The 21,424-nt window shown below is 35.0% G+C and overlaps 1 protein-coding gene across 16 annotated transcripts in view; it reads right to left on the bottom strand.

Moving 5' to 3' along the window:
• The window catches only part of TRDN (triadin), a 380,671-nt gene that overhangs the window by 185,921 nt on the left and 173,326 nt on the right, over positions 1–21,424 (bottom strand). For all 16 annotated transcript variants that reach the window (XM_049695258.1, XM_049695261.1, XM_049695255.1 and 13 more), the window contains 2 exons: positions 10,153–10,212; positions 8,971–9,030 (listed from right to left, as the gene is read on the bottom strand). In XM_049695258.1, coding sequence (XP_049551215.1) covers positions 8,971–9,030; positions 10,153–10,212 — 120 coding nt within the window. The remainder of the gene's footprint in view (positions 1–8,970; positions 9,031–10,152; positions 10,213–21,424) is intronic.

Genomic DNA, 21,424 nt, shown 5'->3' with positions numbered 1-21,424 from the left:
TAAGACAATCAGATTATTCCTTTACTCTCACCACAAACGTTAGCTCAGGAACCGGTCCACAAGGACCAATATGACTCAATCCAGGTTTTCTGTTTGAGCTCTCAGGAAGCCAATCTATTCTTTTTCTCATAGGACATGAATAAGAGAGGATGTAGGGCAGGCAGTATCTGATATGGCCAATTTGCAATCACATGGGCCAATATCAAGGAAACAGAGTCTAAAAGTGAGGAGAGATAAATCTCATCCTAATGATATCATTTGACCCCTGAGTCAAATGAACTCGAAGACACTTTACTCTAGAACTGTATTTGGATAAACCAACAAATTCCTTATTTTAGATGGTCTGCCATTTGTGAAAGCAAATATCTTCAGTGATAAAGCACTGTTAAAATTTTATGAGTTCCAGTTTCCAGCCTGTTTAAAAGTATGTTAAATGCATCTAGGTCAAATACCTTATTACATAAGTCTGTAGCATCCCTGTTCTAAATTTCTAACAGATACCAATCTACGAAAAGAGACACAATTTCTAGACTCATGCCGTGATCTTAGTGTGAGCCCTTGTACATGCTCTATTGTGATAGTGGACATGGTATATTATAAATGTCTATTTGCCTCTTTTCTAAGGTCTTTGAGAGCAAGTGCCATGTCTTTTATACTGACCTATCTCCAATATTTAGCAGATTTACTTGCAAATGTTATGCACTTATTAAATATTTGTTGAGTGAAAGAAGGAAAGCATAATTTCTACAAGAAAAAAGAGAATCAGACTTATAGTATATGTTCTTTATTTCCTCCTTTCTTATCCCTGTCTGCAATATGATCTCAAAGGAATTAGGAAAAAAAAAAGAAAAAAGAAAAGAAAAGAAAAGAAAAAGACACTAAGGCAATCTACAATCGGCGTTTCCTAGAGTTGGAAAAAAAAAACGTTTGCAGGTTGCTAAAGACAGCGAGCTTTATTTGGTGAACTTCGTACTGACTTTGCTCCATCACTAACTGGTAAGCATGGCCAAGATACTTAACTGCTCCAATCCTGAGTTTCCCTTTCTATAAAATGGGCATTATAATACCTACCTCAAGAGTTATAAATTTAACTGTTATTACTATGACTTTAAAATATCTTGATAAAAAGAATTCATATTGGCACGATTTGCTAAATTATTTTTAAAATACGCTTTTGGAATCCCAGGAGAGGCTGGAATTGAAGGAGATATTATTTGGAAATTTTTTAAGCTTTACTTTTACTGAAAGAAAAATCTTGTAGGCTTTTAGGATACAGAATACAAAAAAATTACTGGATATTTTGCTTCTATATGCTTAAATGTATATCTCAGGCCACAAGGGAAACTCAGGCTATGTAATTCCCCAACAAATTGGTCAAAATCCTCCCATCTATTAAAATTTTAAAAAAAGAAAAACTTGTTTCTAATATCTCACTTCCTGTACCACTCTGTGTAATCTTCTCATTAAAATTTAATTTATGGTGTTTGCAAAAGACCACTTTGCTTTAACGTTAAATTATTTTGTTTCTTTTTTCAGAAAATACTTCATTCTGAATATAAACTGCAATTAAAATAATTTATCTAATACGGGTACAGGAAATACTTAAATATCATTATGGATGCATCCAGGGAAGAAATAGTCATAGTCTATTTACTCATTCTTCCTCATATGTATTTCAATCCGCCTTGTTGAAAATACTTCACAAATCATAACACAACTCCCTCATACTCAAGTATGAGGGCTGATTTTGTTTCTGTCTTCAGTGAGAGGGCAGTCTGGATTCTCCATAATAAGCATTAAAAATACTATTAAAATAGTCACTTTGTATACTAGTTTACTTTTTCCAGGGCTGAATAATTTTTAATATGAACATTTTCCCTTTCTGAATTTTAAAATGTATTTAAAAATTCTTTTTTAAACCAAAATGCCTTTATGTCCTTTCTGCATTGAGCCCAAACACACTTTTTCATTGTTCAAACCCAAAGCTAGAACATGGGGGATTATCTCAGAGATCCCACAGCACATTATGACATTAAATCCCTTTTACTATCTCTGAAGCATTTTAGCTTCTATCCGGCTAATCCAGATGTGATATAAGAGGTAATCAAGGATCATAGTAACAAGTCAGCCGACTTTGCTGTATTGTTTCATTACAAAATCACCTACCCTCAAAAGAATAAGCAACTATTGTCTTACATGATTTCTATGACTACAAAACACTTGAAAATGGATTCTCTTGCCTTCAAAGAAATTCAAGCATTGTAAATGTTTTTAATATAGTCAAGCTGCCATCATCTGAACTCTGACTTGCAGTCTAGTCTATCTGGGAACTAAAAGCTAACTTGAAAGTAATCTACCGTTGCCCTGTAATTTTGGAGCACCCCGAAATCAAGGCTTGGAATTACTAAGTAGATTAGGTCCTATTTGTGCCAAATTCCCGATTATTTACCTGTTGAACAATTTTTTAAATAATTTCATCTAGAATATACATTAATATAATTGCCCAATATCACTAAAAAGTGTGTGAAGTACCTGTATATTATAATTGATATTAACTGGGAGATTACCACAGAATATGTAGAATCCCCCCCCAGAATTATTCTAGATTTCAAAGTGTCTAACAAATAATGACAAGCTGATGCATTTGTCAAATCTTGCCCAAATGCTTATGTACAAAATTCAAATACAAGATACCTTTCTACAATCAAGTGCTTTTCAAATAGAAAAAGATGGAATGAGCATAAAAAGCTATAATCTTCTCAAAATACAAGTTTGGAAAACAGAATTTTACTCTTTTAAACTGAAACTTAACCATGAACACATATGAAAGATACTATATATTATCTTGCCAATTATATCTGTACATATAAATATTTCAAAAAGTTACTTTTAAATACAAACCAATGTATTTTCATGGTCTGTAATCTGCCATGTAAATTACTTTGGGCTCTAGTAGCTAGAACAACTTATTACAAAAGTTTTATAAAGTAAAACAGATGATAGTCTATGTCTGGTAGGCATAGAATTTAATGATATGTTCAAAGCTATAAGCCTCTATAAAGGATTTTTTTGCAATTTCTCAATGACAAAAGAAGATCCTATATAGAGGAATCAAGTAGCTAAAGGTTTCAGTTTGTTCAGAATTTAACAGTATCTGCCCCATCCAGTAACTGAAAATATTCTATGGTAATAGATATGATTGTGTCATTCAAACAGCACAAGCGTCATGAGCTTTATACTTGGATTAATCTGATCTGGTTAACTTATCGCCACAAAGATATTTTAATGTAAAGTTCTCATGGGGTATTTTAACTGAATGAATGATTCTTTAAACACATTGCTACAATACATTCACAAACTTACCTTTTGCCATTAAGTGAACATCAACAACACTTAGATATATCTTTTTCTAAAACTGAGCCTTTCGATTCAGAATGTATTTAGTATTGGAGTTTTAGTTTTATCACAACAGCCTCTTAATCTTATACTGTATATCTTTCTAAGATGATCTAGACGAATTCCTCTTCATAACTGGAAAACACCAACTTTTTACTGTTGGAGTGTCTGTGGTGTTATCTCAGAAAAATGCAGATTATTTTTTTCCCCCATGAGCTCATCAAACAATGAATTCTAAATTATCTCTTACATTTCCACTTATACTTCATCCCTTTAAGCATCAATCTCTCACATTCTGTTTATGTTTATCATAAATTCACCTTCCAAAGCAAAACTAAACAAAAAAGACTCTATTCCTTATACAGCCACACACACACCAAAAAAGAAAGAAATTCACTACTTTCTTCTCATTTTTGGATTTCCATTCCAATCTGGCTTTATCTCTTCTCTGTGCTTGTCTTTTCTGCCCTCACATTACAACTTCTAAGTAATATTCACCAAGTTGATAACTTCTTGCTTCTTGAAACATACATTTCTGAAATGTCTCTATTACCAAACTCCTTTGCTTTTCCTTTAACCTCTCTAGCAATTCCTTTCAGCCCCTCTTACTTGATTTTCCATTATCTAATGTCTAGATGTTGGAATTCCCCAGGTCTTGATTCTGTATTCTATTCTCTTTTTCTTCTGACACAATCTCTCTGGGTGATCTCATCTACTCCCAGAACAATAACTGTGATCTATATGGATAACTCTCTATGGATTCACTTCAGAATCTCCTCTGAGTTCCAGACCCATATCTCTAATTGACTGTTCAGAGTATGTGGCTGTGGATTAATGTCCTGGCCCTGACATTTACTACCTCTCAATTTTATAATGAGGGTTACAATAGCTTATTTCCTGATTTATCATAAGATTGAATGAGTTAGTATGTGTAAAGCACCTAAAATAGTTCCTGATACAAAGTTTGGACGATGCATCACATACACCTGAAACAACACACTCAAAAGGAAGCTCTGAATTTTTTCCATCACGGCTGTTCCCGTATAGGCTTCCCTATTTCAATAAATGACACCACCTTTTCATTGGTGCACCTATTCTCTTTTCTCCCTCTAACCTATTATCTAAATGAGAATATACTTGTATTAAACACAAATCAAAATATTTTCTCCACTGCTGATACCCTTCAAGAGTTTCCCATTACAATTTTAATAAATTCAAACACCTGCACATGTCCCTGCATATCCTGACCCCTTGTATGTCTTCTCATACAAATCACACATATACACATACCACACACACATGCACATACCATATTCACACATCACACAAAGATGTCCCCACCAATGGCTGGATCCTTCCAATACATCCAATTCCAATTTAAATGTCTCTGAGAGAGCCTGCTGTAACAAGCTTTCTATCTAAATAGCTCGCTGTCCCCACCTATTGTTTCCATTGTCATTGCCCCAAATTTGTTTCCTCCGTGTCCCTTACCCCGAGTTGTCGACATATGTCTTCTTAGTCACTGTGTGCCTCCCGTATCAAACTGCAGGTCTCGTTAGAGTAGGGCTTATGTTGGTTTATCGACCTTTAAGTGTACTCACCCCCTAGCACAATATAATAGGCATTCAGTGACTATTTCCCGTAGGAAAGCATGCAAGAATAAATGAATGAGTGAATTAGTCCTTTTCTAGCAGCTTATTTCAGAAAAGCTAGTCTGGTTTTTCAGGATCCTTCTTATCATTTATACTTTTATTTAGCTAATTCTTGGGGGAAAAATCATGCTGCTACAGTTTAGGTAAAGAACAACATAAACTACATTTGTGTGTCTTTTGAGCATTTTAAATTGCCAAATTGTATCATGTTGCTTGATTGAGCCATCTTTTTCAACTTTTAGGGGAACTCAAAGATAGGTTTAGTCATTGTACAATTCAGGTCTTCAAAACCATTTCGTATATGAATTTTATCTTCTAAAACGTTTCTGAAAGTGTCTTTATTATAGATACCTTGGATAGCCTCCTTCTACTTCCATTCTACCCTCCCTCCAGTTGGAAAAACTGCAATGCCAAAAACCTGTCTTCTAGACTCCCAGCATGTTTAATTTCATCATTTAGATGCACCTATAGGAGACTGAAAAGCAGGAATGCTTTAGCAAACAAGGTCGCTTTGATGGGAGTAAGTGGCTGAGGCTGGCCTCAACATTTTCAGTATCTAGTCTGTGGGTGCAAAGAGGCAGGTGTGGAGGCAGCTTTAAAGAACAAAGCAGCTTCCTGGCCAATTGATAGTCCTGGGTGCTCAATAATCCAGTGTAGTCTCCTGACATCAATCCTTCTAGTCCTTTCAACAGCTGTGTGTGCATCCAGTTCCCTGTACAGAAGTCTCTCTGCTTATATCAACTAGAGTGGTTTGTATATCTAGCACGGAAGTCTGATACAAACATAGGAACATGTTTTTTAAAAGTTTTTATTTCCTTTCTTGTTTTTTTTTCTCATAGCATTTCTTCAGGGTAAAACATACCTCATAACATTGTAAAAATATCTTGGTGATTTTTTTTTTCATTTCTCTCAATGTTTTTAAACGACATATTTGGGCTTTTTTTTCCACCATGGACAATTTCAAATATATACAAACAAGAAATTATTATAATGAATCTCAGTGTACCACTTACGCAATTGCAATTCATGGACTGGCGATTTTATATCCTATAAAACCCCACCCACATTTTCCCTAACAGATCACTACCAAAGTGTGATTTACAAGTTTCATGCAGCAGAGGCTCTTTTATCAAACCTTAGAACTTAAGCCTTAGATTCATTTGCACCTATATAATAATAAAATATAAATATAGTAAAATAAAATAATAATATATAGATACATTATATGTTCTATAATCATAAATAATATGGAAGTTATTATAAATGTAATAAAATGCCATGATAAAACCCATATATAAAATAAGCATCTAGGCATATTTTACATCTTGTAAATTTGCTACTATTTGGGACTACAGTAATGATATCAGATGTTCTGCCATATTCCTCTGACTACTTTAGGAAGAAATAACATATGTATCACGGCTCTTCAAGATTTCAGGTAATTCTCAATTTTCCCGCGTAACCTCTAGAAATTTTTACTACTTTCATAAGTTTCAAACTGGCTATTTCTAAAGCATATTGCTCTCACATGAAAATATAGTTGGAGAATTATTAAACTCTAAAAAGAAACATGAGTTAGAAATCAACACTAATTGAATCTCTCTGTCTCTCTCTCTCTCACACACACACACACACACACACACAATTTTGAGTATTTGGAAATTAAGAGCTTGCAAACTAATAATTTATGCATATTTTAATCAGGAATTTGAACTGATTTGTAAGAGCCAATAGTTTTGTGTATTTAAAAGTAAAAATGACATATAAACAAACTGAAAACTGATTCCAAGAAGGACAAGCTTGTTTTTCAACACTTGCTGAGCAGCCCTCCCCTGATGTGCTGTGCAATCACCCAGTTCAGTCTCTGCTTCAATGGCTAAGCACTGGCCTTGCAGGAAGGGATATTGGCATAATCATTCCTCTTGCCAGTGGTGCACAATCTCACTCTGACATGACTGCTGGGCTAATATCACAGGTCTCCCAGTAGCAGAGAAGTATCAGATTTTCCCATTACTCTCTGAACAGAAAAGTGGTGTGCCCTTCCCCTCAAAAACAAAATTCAAATCAAAACAACCACCACACACACACCATTGTGTTTTGCCAAAAGCATTTTTCATGATTTTGCATTTTCACACCTATGATAAATACTTTGACAATTACAATTCAAAACTTTCCTCTGCAAATACTTTAGTAAAACTGATGGCCCAGGAAAAACTTATTTCTCTTTAGCACTCAATCATATAGCTGTCACAGATACAATGACCCAAGCAACCAGTTTCTCAGCATGATCACGTGGTCAGAATTGTGTTTTCACTTTCTTATAAGATACATATTTCACCAGGAGAATAAAGAATGTTTTAAATAAACAAAATAAATGAATGTTCAATAATAAAATTAATAATAATTCCAATGCAAAGTAATCAGTAATCAAGTCCCAAACTCAAGAGAACACATGGCTGTCTCTTCCTGGATATTTTATGAGCCATGCAATCATGTAACTCTCAGTATTTTACAATATTTTTACCCTACTAATAGCATGATGTAGGGATTTCCTGTAATTCCTATTTGCTGCTTACTAAGAGTAATCAATGTCTAGTTTGCCATCTTATGACCTTCTTATTCAGTGTCCTTCACCACATTTTTTTTCTAACGTATGCTATTACTTCCTAGGAAGGGAAGTTTTCACTAATGGCATCCAGCCCAGTCTGCTCTCTCCACACCATGTCCTACCTTGAAGCTCTCTTCAACTTCACCTTCATTTAAGCTTACCTATTGACTCAGTTTCTATGACAATGTTTTCAGCTTATTATCACACAGGGAAGATCTAGAAGTCTCATTCACTTTAAGTGTTAATAGCTGAGAGGAATTCATTTGTTACCCCATGCACACAGGCCCTAAGAGATTTGCATTTTAATAGAGGACAATTCTTTCATAACTCAAAGGAATGGAATATCTCTAATGGTGGAATTTCAAGCATCACTGACACTAATGGAGGAAATATTTGGGGTGAAAATACTTATCACCAAACCATAATACTTGAGACAACTACATATCTTTTCACCTAGATTTAAGCTTAACTTGAATAAAAGCTGATATTCATGCTTGAACAAGAGTAAAAGCAGAACTAAATTTAAAGCAAAAATCTAAGCTGTTTCTTAATGGAATGCATTATTATCTTTGCATTCTTTGCTTCTTATCTTTGCAAAGTGAAGTTATACGATGTATAACTCAATTTCATTATGTCTTGAAAAAGATGGCCTTAAAGTTCTCTTCACCCTCACCAAACTTAAGACAGGCATCTTCTTGTCCTTTGGCTCCTGACCTCCCTTTTCTTAGAGCATTTACTTTAGAAAACTTGTACTTGTAAATTCTCTCTCTGATCTTTCAAGATATAAATTTTCTTAAAAGCCTCCTGCCAGTCTTACAACCCATGTGTGCCTTTCTCAGAGGCCTGGGAGCCGCCCCTTTGAAATGTAATCATCAAGAAAGATAGTACTTCTATCTCCCAGTTTCTGTGGGAGGGTAGGAACCTAACTCCCTTGGGTGCCTTGCTCCAAGTTGTAAAACTACACTCTTGACATGAAAATAAGAGAAAGTTTTCTCTTCTTTTGAGTCAGGCCAATCAGCAAACACAGATGGCCTACAATCCTCCCACCCCTTTCCAGATCTTAAAAACTCTTCTGCTTTTTGTTTCAGTGAAATTGAGTTCAGAATGAGTTCTGGTCTCTCTCCCCTATTGCAATAGCCTTGAATAAAGTCTGCCTTGCGTGTTTAACTTTGTCTAGTGCAAGTTTTGCTTTGACAGCCTGGACATGGACAGACTTAAGTACCTATATTCAATTTGTTTACATTGCCCCAAGATTCCTTTATTAACAAACATCCTGAACATAATCTGACTAAGGAAGCAAAGAAAGTACAATACCTTTTTTCTTTACATCCATGGCAGTTTCCTTCTCAGTTTTCATTTTGACATCTTCTTTTTCTGGTAGTAAAATGAGAAAATTATAAACATCTGTTTAATTATCATATATTTCAGGGCACATTTTACTGCCATTAACATCCACTTCACCTTGTATAGAGTGATTCTACATTAGAGTCATAGTCATGTCAAATATGAGTGAACTAGCACCTTTGTAGCAGAACATTGGTTTTGGTGTGCTATCCCTTCAGGGAAGGAGCAAATTTTTGCTAAGGTTAAAAAAAAAAAAAAAAAAAAAAAAATTCATGACAGTATGAACATTAGATGGCATTGTTAATTATGATACAATTCAATTATGATACAATTCAATTCAATAGTTTTTCTAAAGGACATTAAAAGGAATATATTGAATGTTCCCTGGGCTATCAGGCCACTGCAAGCATGTCAGAAGCTGAGAAATCTCTTGGGCTCATTTGGGACTTCAGATGTGCTATTTGAAAATAACCATTCAAAAAAAGAACAAAACATAGCAAACCAACTAACTACTTTCTTTCCCATACATTCAATAATTTATTTTATTTATTTATTTATTTATTTATTTATTTTTTGTGGTACGTGGGGCTCTCACTGTTGTGGCCTCTCCTGTTGCGGAGCACAGGCTACGGACACGCAGGCTCAGCGGCCATGGCTCACGGGCCCAGCCGCTCCGCGGCATGTGGGATCTTCCCGGACCCGGGCACGAATCCGTGCCCCCTGCATCAGCAGGCGGACTCTCAACCACTGTGCCACCAGGGAAGCCCAATAATTTGCTCTTTTGATAGACAATTTTATTAAACTAAATTAATTGGATAGTAAACTTCATATTCATATATGTAATCAAGTAAAGTAATGAAGTAGAATTGAGCACCACTCCTAAGAAAGAAAAAAAATAATCAGTAACAAATTTTTAAAGTGTTTAGGCTTGAATCTTCTTTTAAAAATTTATCAATCTCTACTTTTTTGGAATACTAACAAACAAATTAAATATATAAATATAATATATTTATAAATATATAAATATAAATTTTTTAGTAACAATGACAATAAAATTGTTAAGGGGATTTCTTTCCTAGAAAACAGTAGCTTTACCAGTAATATTACAAATGGATACTAATTAATTTATGTATTAGCTTTTAAATTCCTTACCTTTCTTTTTTGTTTCAGAAGTCACTTTATTCTCAGCTTTCTTCTTTTCTTCTTCTTTTTCTAGAGAAGAAATTTTAAATATTTCCTTTAGGAAAATTTAGTACAAAAGGAAAATGAAGTTTTGAATGAAGGATTACCATTAAAGTCAATTCTGCCTCCAGATAGTTTTGTGACTTTGAGCAAGTGATTTAATCTCACTAAGCCTTATTTTCTTCATTTGTAAAGTAACAGTACTTCCTTCAAAGTTAGATATGTTTTCAAAGCATTCTGCACAGTGCCTGGCTCACAGTAAGTGCATAAAATTGTGGGCTGTTAATACTGTTTACAAAAAATGAACAAGATAGTTCGAGCTTTCTGAACCAAACGTTTGTCTAAAGTAAGATATTAATGTTGAAAATTAAAATATAATTTCTGAGAAACAATGCTGCAGGTAAGCTAAAAGAATTATTTTTTGTTTCCTTTTCATATGTTCAGTTTCATTAGAAATAATACATTAGGCCATTAACAATATCTATTTTGATTTAACTGTTTTTCAGATCTGCCTCTTGTCGACAGACATTTGGATTCTGGTGGCATTTATCTGGCACCATATTGGGGACATAACTTCCACTGCCCTTTCTGAGTGGCCATATCAACCAGCGTGCTCAGACTATATTTGCACCCAGAGGTTGCTGTTAAGTCTGGATGACACATAGAACAGTTTGACAGTTTGTGGTACCTCTAGACTTCTTTATGGAAGATTTCTGTTTCAGAGATCTAAGAAAATCTTGGTCTGAGGGGCAGAGGGAACTTCAAATGCTGCCCAGCAATAGCCATGTAACAACTAGACATCCCCGGACATTTTTCTGGTAAGTGTTCTCATTTTAAATAACAAAGTCATGTAGAAGTACACAGTTGTTGAAATGGAATATTCAGTACTGTTAGGTTTGAGGCAGCTACAACCACAGTTAATGTTGGAAACTGACTGATTTTTATCTTCAGTTAGTAATGCGATTTACCTTATATATGAAATACTTTTCTCTTTGCCATTTGTCTCTCCAACTCAAGTATAAAATGCCAGGCATTCAAAGATGTTCATTACCCAGAACTATTATGAGATTGTTACTATGCTGAAGAAATTCAATGTGTACTTCTAGTATCAATGCTTAAGTTGCCTACTAACGATGGCATCTTATTAAATATAGGAATTAATTCATTCCCTTAGGTATAGAGATTTTTTACCTATGAGATCAAAGCCAACACTTTCTTGCAGTGTCAGAAGTATAATTTACAAAGAACCTCTTTTCATGACTCCTAGAGATAAGTTAGTGTTGTAGGGAGAAATATATTCACACTCTGTCTACAGTGTACCTTTACAGCTCATCCAGTCAGAAATAGTCAAGAAGTCAGATTTTGATAGTTCTAGAGTTAGAAATAAACAAATGGAATTCTACTTTGCCTTTTCCTAAAGGTTTATACATATTAAATATGGAAAACGTCTTTAAAATTCTGAATAAAGATACTTTTGATTTAAGTATCATTACTTTCAGCTTCTGTGGGAGAAATTTTATGTAGCAAGGACTTTTCCATCTTATCTAAATAAATGCATATGCCAGACAGTTGAACTGGCATTTGCTAAACATCACCATCTGATGTCATGTGCTAGGAAAGGAGTTAATTAAAATACAGATTAATTGTAAATATTTCTTAGCCTATATTAAAAATCAATGCCATAGCCACGATAAGATCACAAGTTAGTATCCAACTTAGTATCCGAGTCTCTAAGTTTCATAATGTAGATGAATAAATATTTCATTTGAAAGTTCGTGCCAATTAGTTTATCTTATATTAAACTTCAGAAGGAAAGTAGGTATTTGAGGCCAGAAGATGGAAGACATTCTTTTCATTTTTTTAAAAGAGAATTGTCTTGTGTAATAAATTCTACCCTTTATATTAATATAGCTGGGACTTTATTGTGGTGATACAGTATTCTTGCCTTAGTTCAGACTGATTAATGCTTCCATTATACACTCTGCCTGTGATTATGGCCATACACTGAAGGAGTCATGAATAAGAACAGAAATCCACAAAAAGCAGGTATAAATAATGTACTTTAATAACATTTTTATGAATTAGACTTTTAAGCCGTCATTATGGGACTCACTTTATTCGTGGTTAATTCATTTTAAAACATCAACTTCTGAAGATTCATGCATTTCTTCAAGCATGACTGTCTATTCTTTAGGTGATTTGGCAGCAGTGAAATTAAGCTTTTCATTTATATACGGCACAACAATTTAATTATATCCTACTTGGATATAAAGTAACCCATGTTTCTTATATGAAAACTCTCCTTCCCTTGACTTTTTTCTCCTTCAAGAGTCAACAATACTCCTCCCTTTGCACTTGACTGTGCACCCACATATCCAATTTCCTCCTCATCCTCTCCTCCAATTTATTTGCTGTTTTGTTAGTAACAGCTAGAGAAGAGTTAGGACATTTTATATCATTGATTTTCAGAGGGTTCACAATTAAGTGTGTCTATAGAGTGTGAACTTATCGGCATACTGCCTTTCTCTGAGAAAAGTGTCATAAGCCCGGAAATGACGGCTCTATCTGGCAGGGATCACAGGAAGGGCTGGCTGAGAGAGAAATCCTCTCCACAATGAGCAGCTCTGAGCCACAAATATGTTATTAGCTTCTGCATAAATTAACATCAGATGAAAGAAAAATTAAATGACTTACTTTTTACTTTCTAAGCCCTTACAATGGGCTTTTCTCTTGCTTTTAAATGTTTTTATGCCATCTCAAAGCCAGAGAATCCACAATAGTTAATTATAATTGTTAAGCTTTTGAAGATGCCTGTTCCTAGCAAACCGAGCAAACAAATGCAAATGCTTCATTTTCATCTTATGTTTGTTCCTTCCCTTTTTGCCTTTCTACTGTACAGATTATCCAAAATTTACATGCTTTTCTTCTAACTCACTCTGGCCAGGGTTGATGTACTCTTGGTCCCAGTCAGGTTCCCTTCATAACAACTCATTCTAGCACACCTCGTCACTGTCACCTTGTTTGTAAAGAGTGGCAGAAGCTGGCCTGGAACCCCAGTCACAGTATGATCATGGAAAATTTCACATAAACAGATAAGTTCAATTACACCAATGATTATCAGAGTTCTCCACTGTTATCTACAGAGGGGAATAGAGCAAGAGAGAAAGCACTGGTGCTAGCATGGGTGACCTTGGTCTGAATTCTGTCTCTAACCCCTTCTGGTTGTGACATTGGCAATGTGCTGTGACACACTGAATTTCATTTACCTCTTTTAAAAAATGCAATAGTAAAATCTACCTTGCCGGCTTATTGTGAAGAAACTGAGCAAAAGTGCCTGGACCAAAGTGGATGTTCAAAAAAAATAATGATAGCAATAACTAGCTATTACTATATTTTAGAAACAATCAAAATCTGCCTACATGTACTCTTCAGTAATTTTTCTAAGTGTGACATTTATTAATCTGAGTAAATGCACATTAATTCTTATTTTTCTGTGTTGAGGGAGGCTGCATCAGGAATATTTTATATTGTGAAACTTTAAGAAAAAAATACTCAAGTAGGAATTAACATGTTTATGAAGGGGCACTGTGCTGGAATGAAGTGGATTCCGGTTTCAGTTTTGCTATAATTAGTAGTTTTTGCCTAATGCAACTGTAAGGGAATCTTCTGTCTTCAACCACAAAAGTCAGGGGAATGAGGAGAATGTAGTTAAGTCCCTCTTCACCTGTCTATGCCTTTATTCCCCAAATGAAGTATTTATTTCCTAATTTTTCTGAGAACAGTTAACGTAAAAAGCTTTAAATCTGTAAATAGCTGTTGTACACTCTCTGGCTTTGCTATGGCTTAAAGAATTTTAAAGCTAGAGAAAAGTCCATTTTTAAGCCTTAAAAATGAATATGTTTATATGCACACATGGATATATGAATACATATATATGTGTATATAATGTCAAGTGATAATAAGGGTCAGAAAAAAATAAAGCTTGGTTTAGTGGATTAGAGCATGCGGGAGCAGATCAGAAGTGGCTTTTTCTTTTAAGGTGGAACGGGAGTAAGCCTTTCTGAATGAGTACCATTTGAAAAGATTCTTGAAAAAAAGTAGAAGAGTTTTGGCTATTGAGGAGAAGACTTCTCCTGCAGAGGAAAAGTATCTGCCAAGACCTTGAAAGAGAAGCGTTCGAGCTATATTCAAAGCAGAGCATGGAGACCAGAGCGGCTGGAGCGGAGGATGCAGGAGGAGAGTGAGAAGAGGGGTGGCCAGTGATGTAGCAGGGGCCAATCACACAAACTCTTGTTCATGATATGAATTTTCCATTTTGTTGTGAGTAAGGTAGGAGGCTGCTGAGAGGTTTCAAGCAGAGTAACTATACTGTGATAAATTACGTTTTAAGAGGAACTTTGGCTGTTGCTGACTGGTTGGAGCCAAGTACCCCACTGGATTTTTTGATCACACTGCAATGAAGAAGACTAAGAAAGTAAAAGGATTCAGTACAAATATCCTTCTTCATGTTTTCCTCTTTTTTCCCAAAAATTTCCTCTAAATTTTATTTGGGACTCTTGAAAGAATGTAACATTATAGAAACATGGTGGGAGTACCTCAGTTTACATTGTGCTTACGTTGCTACAACAGCAAAGCTCTTCAAGGACTTCACTTGAGTTATCTGGCATAACTAAACTGGTTTTTCAGAACCTGAATCCAGTCTTTGCCTTGACTTTTCCTTTAGGGAATGCTGAATTATTCTTAGAAGTCAGCTCTTCTCATTATCAGCTACTAACAACAAAAAATTCACAACCAGAACTTGTAGAGCATCTTCCACTGACTTCCCAGAGACTTTTACATAAACAATTTATTCACTTAATCAACACATGTTTATTTAACCTTATGTCAAACCCTTTGCCAGGGTCTAGAGTTTTAAACTATTCCTTCCAGGAATTTTAGGTATGAGACTAAGAAGGGATAAAGTTTACAATTACAATATGGACTTAGGGACATTAAAGTCGGAGTCTAAGGGAGACAGCAGAGGCCCAAACCCAAGAGCAAAAAGTGTGAGAGCTGCTCCAGGGAAAAATGGTATGTGAATTCTGAACTGAGTATGGCAAGTGTTACTATCAATGCTGGCTGGAGGGACTGAGGTGCCTGCTGAGTGCCCAGTCCTGTCCTGCAGATAAAGGCTGACAACTCTTAGTGATACAATACCATTCATGAAGTAAATGTCCCAAAGAACTCCAGAGCTAATCAGTGTAAATCCAAACGTTTTCAAGATACCAGACTACATACAGTTCTTTAAGTTTCAAAAAAGATTGTGGAGAAGTGATCTCAATAGTTATTTTATGTGATCAGAGCAAGGCAGAAAAAAAATGTATTAGTTTTGGTTTAATCACACTGATTTTAAGGTGATAGGAAATTATACTGTAATAGAATGTTATTAACAGAATACAGCACATGACCTTACATGCATTAGTATATACTTAGTTCTGAGATAAAAGTCAACACATCCTTCAACCCATGAGAAAATGGGCTCAGGAAAGATGAGTAACTTGCTCAACTTCACAAATCACATAAGTGACAGACAAGGATTTAAAACTAAGGATCACTGCAAACTCTGATCTTTCCTCTACAACATGGAAGAAGAAGTTTGAGGTAGACTTATTCTAACAAAAAATTGCAAACGAACTGAGGCACAGACAGAAAAGTGCCATTTTCTACCCTCTCTTTGTGACACTTATCTTTCAGCTCTCTCAAGCCAAAGTTCTCTGATATAACGACAATTTTTTTCTGTTTCTGAATTTAGTATGCAAAAGGGAATGCAAAGAGAAAGATTATTTGATACATTTCAAATTGCAAAAAAAGTTTCTTATGTTAATTAAACTTCATATTTAAAGTGGATAAGGTAGATTTCTCCCAAACCTTTCAAAAATGATAAAAGCTTTTTAGATAAGTGACTGCATTACTTTTGATGGATTAAGTTTATATAAATGAAGGTGGCCACAGCTCTTCTTTTTCTTTCTGGTATTTATTTTTCCTCTCAGTGCTTTTACATTTCAGAAAGCAAATGCTCAATTAAAGTTTATTGACCTTTACGCTCAAGTGAGAAGCTCTCAATCCACACAACTCATCTCTGCATAGCTCCAAAGAGAGCATTTTGTATTTTGTTTTTCTTGGATTTTTTCTTTTTTGGGTGCTGCAGCCATTTGGAGATTTTCTAAAAACTCTTCTAACCCTAGTAAAATTTACTTTTTATGCAGAACCATTACTTGCTCAAGATCTTTTATTGTAAACTTTTCTAATGCGTCTTTCTACAAGGGTAAGGAAAATATAAATATAAGATTCATTTCTAATAGCTGTTCATTTTCAAAATCATATTATTTACATATAATTACTTTTTTCATATTTTTATCTATATGCTTTTTCTACATTTCTCTGTAGTTGGAAATGAATTGCAAAGTACTTTGTTGCATTTAAAATGTCAAGAATGAACAGAAACATCAGAAAATTGAGCTTTTCCTTTTTGTGACTAAATTATTGATATTTAGGGAAAAAGTTGGTTATCATTCAAAATCAAAATATACATTACTCTAAACTATCATTTCAAAGATATGGCTATTTTTATAACAGGTCTTTGAGAATTTAGGTTTGAGTTACTAAACAAATTAGAAAGACTCAATTACCCAAAGTTACTGGTATATTGGGGACATTTATAAGTCTGATTCTTAATTGAAGACTTTTATCTTAAAAATATGCCCAATAGATATCAATATTCATAAAGGAAATAAATGCCCATTCAAAGAGTACAACTTTTCTAGTTGTAATTGTTTTAATATATTGAATTCAGGTTTATTTCAAATGATGGACTACATAAATTCCCTCATCTTTCATAAATTATATCAAACCATTAACACAATTTTTGTCTTCTTCCTAGTATAAGGTCTATTCTAGTAGATTAAAAATTTTTACACAAAATTCTCACATAATTGAAACAAATATCTGTCACTGTTTATTATGTGAACAATTGCCAAGACCCCTTACTCCATTTGGATAAAACAGATCTGGCTTTAAAGATGTAGCCACTTTTCTCATCGGTTCTAGAGAGGATGAATAATTTCATTGGGAATTCTAATAAACTTATATAATAGAAACATTTAGGTCAAGCTGACACAAATAGCAAATAAATGTTTTATAAAGAAAAACTGGTACTTGTAAACTAGAGCTTTGGAGGGACCTGGTTCTTTCTTATAAAATACTTCAGGAGAAAAGTTTGCTGGCACAAGAGGGTTCCAACTAGAATTTCATAATAAGAAAGCTATTAAAAATCACATTCACTCTTATTCACAAAACTTCTCATCCCTAACTTTCTCTTTTGTCAAAATGTAGGGGAAAAAACCCCTAATTTTTAATACCAGCATGAAAGTTATGAAAGATCTCTTAAGAAGGAAGCTGGCCCTGATCAACAAAAAGCTCCTTACCCTTCCCTGATTCTTGGTTGTCATCCCTTGATCTCCAGAATAAAAATTTATTGCTACTAGACAGTCAAATCAGACAGACATCCCTCACCATATTGTCAGATGTATAGGGGAAGAGAAACAAAACTTTTTTCTCTTATTATGGGAAAAAGCTAATGATTTCCCCCAAAACTATTTTTAATCAATAATGGAAAATCGAGACTATTATAACAAGAGAGAAAAGTTCTAAGTTTGGAGATGCAAGTTTCTAGTGAAATATATTTAATGTCTACTAAAATGTATTTATATTTCATAATCTGTGGAATATATTTCTTTACATTTTCCTTTTTCTTGACACTTTTCCACCTTTTTGTCTTTGTGTTTCTTTTTTCCCCCTAATTTCTCAACAGTCAGTTGTTAAGACTTATCTACTTTTCCATGATTCTAAGCTGAATTACCCTTGTTCTAACATATTTATTACCCCCAACAGAGCTGAGTTACCTCATGCCTAGCTCTGCACAGTGCTGCAATCAAAAGAAATGAGAGTCTAAAATTCCAGGGAGGTTTGAAGATAAGTTTAAATCTTTTTTGAAGTCTCTCAAATAGCTAATGTTGTATGACCCAAAGCAAAATGTTCTAAAGGTTCTCTCCTTACTGGAGCTTCCCAATCCATCACAGCATTTCCTCCCAAAAGCTTCTCTCTCCCAAGGGCACGCTAAAAACTTACTTCAGCCCATGCTGACTCTCCTATTCCCTTCTCTTGACCTTTCTTCTCACTGTCTAAATCTTATATTTTCTTCTGGGTAATAACCCGTCCTATTCAAACATGAATTAATTAATTATTTGAGCCCCTTCCAATTTTTTGGCTCACCCAGTATATCCTGAGTCCTGAGCAGAACATAAACACTCAGGAGCTGACCAGGCATACCTAGAATATTCCTTAGGCAATAAAGTGGAGGAGAAAAGCTGTGAATACTTACGTTAATATTTGTGTCCTCATCACACATGTAAGAAATAATTAAAAAAACACTTTTACAAATCACTGAAAGGTGAAAGTTAAATATAGTTTGTAGTTTAGTTACTAGTGTACCAAAGTTAATCTCTTAGTCTTGGTAGGTGAATCATGGTTTTATAAAATCCTAACATTAGAAGAAGCTTGCTGAAGAGTGTATTAGAACTCTATATATTATCTTTACAACTCTTCTGTAAATCTAAAATTATTTGAAAATAAAAAGTTTAAAAACAACAAAATATTGGAAATATTTCAAGACTCTAAAATAGAGGATTCATTTTTCCCCTAGAAGTTGTGATTAGCCCCAAAGGAAATGAAATAAATATGTAGAGGGGAAAAATGAGTGAAATAAAAGCCTCGAGCATGATAAAATTTTGGAGGTGGAACAAACTTTTGAGATCATTTATTTCAAAAAATATAACTTCACAGTTGAAGAAGCTGAGTCTCAGAGAGGTTAAAAAACTAATATGAACAACTGAATCTTTAGTTCAGAACTCCTGATTGCTATACCCTCATTTATATGTGGCAGAGAGTAAACTTAGAGGCAGAAGTAGGTCACCATGATCTTCTAATTGACAAGCCGAAAGGTTTCTGGCCAGTTTTGTCTTATCCTTCTCCCTGGGGCTCTTGGCCCTGTTGTTCCCTTTCCTCCCTCATCTTTTCATCCTTGGTTTTCTAGTCTGTCTTCTGATGGTGTTTGTGACGGTTAATTTGACTAGGCCATAGTAACAGTCACTTGGTCAAAGACCAGTCTAGATGTTGCTATAAGGTAGTTTTTAGATGTGATTAACATTTAAATCAGTAGACTCTGACTAAAGTAGATTACCAATCAGTTGAAGGCATTAAGAAAAAAGACTGAGGTCCTCTAAGGAAGAAGGAGTTCTGCCTCTAGCCTGCCTTTGGACTTGAGAATACAGTATCAACTCTTCCCTGAGTCTCCAGCCTCTGGCACGCCCTATAGATTTCAGACTTGCCAGCCCTCAAAATCACATGATCATGTGAACCAATTCCTTAAAATAACTCTCTCTCTCTCTCTGCCCCCTCCTCCCCTCCCCGCTGTGTGTGTGTGTGTGTGTGTGTGCACGCGCGTGTATGTGTGTGTGTACATACATCATATTGGCTCTGTTCCTCTGGAGAACTCTGACTAAAACAATGTTGTTCCCCACATTTTCCTTCTTGGATGCACTAAACCTCACTCACACTTATGACTGAACTGCCATTCAGTTATATCCAAAACTAAGATTTGTATGATACAGGGTATTTTTAAGATCAATTGTTCCTTGGGAGCTCAATAAGTATTACTGGGAAAAGAAATGTTTCTGTGACCACTGAGTTTAAAAAGAATTAAACAGTTTTCTGACAAGAATTTCACGGCTCTTTTAACATACTTGTGTACATTGTGACTGTCCAAAAAGAAAATATGATGTGGACCCAAAGTATTATGTTATAAATTTTTTTCACTAACAGTATCATAGAACTAGAATTCCCCATAACATACTTCAGGAAATGCTATGCTTGGAATAAGCTTATGACTTCAGCCTCTGCATCTCTCTCATTTGTGAACTCCAAACTTCTATCTTCAGTTGTCTGCTGGAGATGACCACTTGTGTGAATCCCACTCAACATGCTGCCTGACATGTGGCAGGGTCTTCATTTTCTCTCCAGGTCCAATATCCACCCTGACCTTTATGGATTGTGTTAACCAAGGATTAACACAACCTCTGGATTCAGGTTAGTTTGGCCAATGGGAGCAACATCAAGAGATAACAGAGCAGGAAAAAAAGAGAGAGTTGGGCATGTATTCTCCAATTACCCACCCTGGCTCACTGAGAATATTATATATATCATTTTACAGATTGTTCATGATGTGTTCTTCTACTAAAGGACATAGTTTTGATTGGGCATCTCTCTCCTAGAGTTACAAGGTTTGGGGGTTTATAAACCACTCTATTCCCCTGCCTCCTCAGGCCTAGGGCTGGTAAAGGCTTCCTGCATTGGCTAGCCTTGGGGTGCTTCACCATAACTCTGCTCAAACCTTTATAAATACTACATTCATTAAATACTCTTAATCACCTATTTTGAATGGTCCAGGGACCCTGATGCACCTAGCAAGTCTGAACTCATTATCATCTCCCCAAACCTGTTCTTATTCTTAAGTGCCATTCATTTATCCAGGTCAGATAAGACTTTAGCAATTATGCTCAGCCCTAACTTTTATTGCTGGTCTACGATAATGGAATAGACTGATCCTGGAGTGACACACCTGGATTCCAATTTCAATTATACCACTGTTAGGACTGTGTTATCTTGGGCAATTTACTTGATTCCTCTGATCTTCTCTGTAAAATGATATAAATCATATTCACTGCTTGGAATTGTTTTGAGGGTTAAATATGATTGTTTAAGAGAAAAGTCACATAATTTTCCCCCATGAGCAGTAGCCTCCTAAGTTTTTCTTGTCTCCAAACCCCCAAGCCCCACCCCTCACCATCCACACTTTCTATAGCTGACACAATGATCTAAAATGCAAATCTAATCATACTACCCTTCTGCTCAGTTGTTTTAGCAGGCTCACGCAGTCTCTGAGGAAGTGTAAATGATTCAGTTGTGTGTACAAAATTCTTTAGGATATGACTGGGGTCCTATATTAAGAAATTATATAGAGTTTCACGTTTACTGACTAATGTCATAAATGAAATTACCATATTATCTTTACAGATACCAATAAAGAATTAACATAAAAATTAATGATTTACTATATATACAAGAGAAATTTCCTGATTAAAAAAAT

Source organism: Orcinus orca, chromosome 12 (assembly GCF_937001465.1).
Source record: "Orcinus orca chromosome 12, mOrcOrc1.1, whole genome shotgun sequence".
NCBI lineage: Eukaryota > Metazoa > Chordata > Mammalia > Artiodactyla > Delphinidae > Orcinus > Orcinus orca.
The sequence above is the reverse complement of the archived record's forward strand: the minus strand, read 5'-3'. Positions and strand labels throughout refer to the sequence as shown.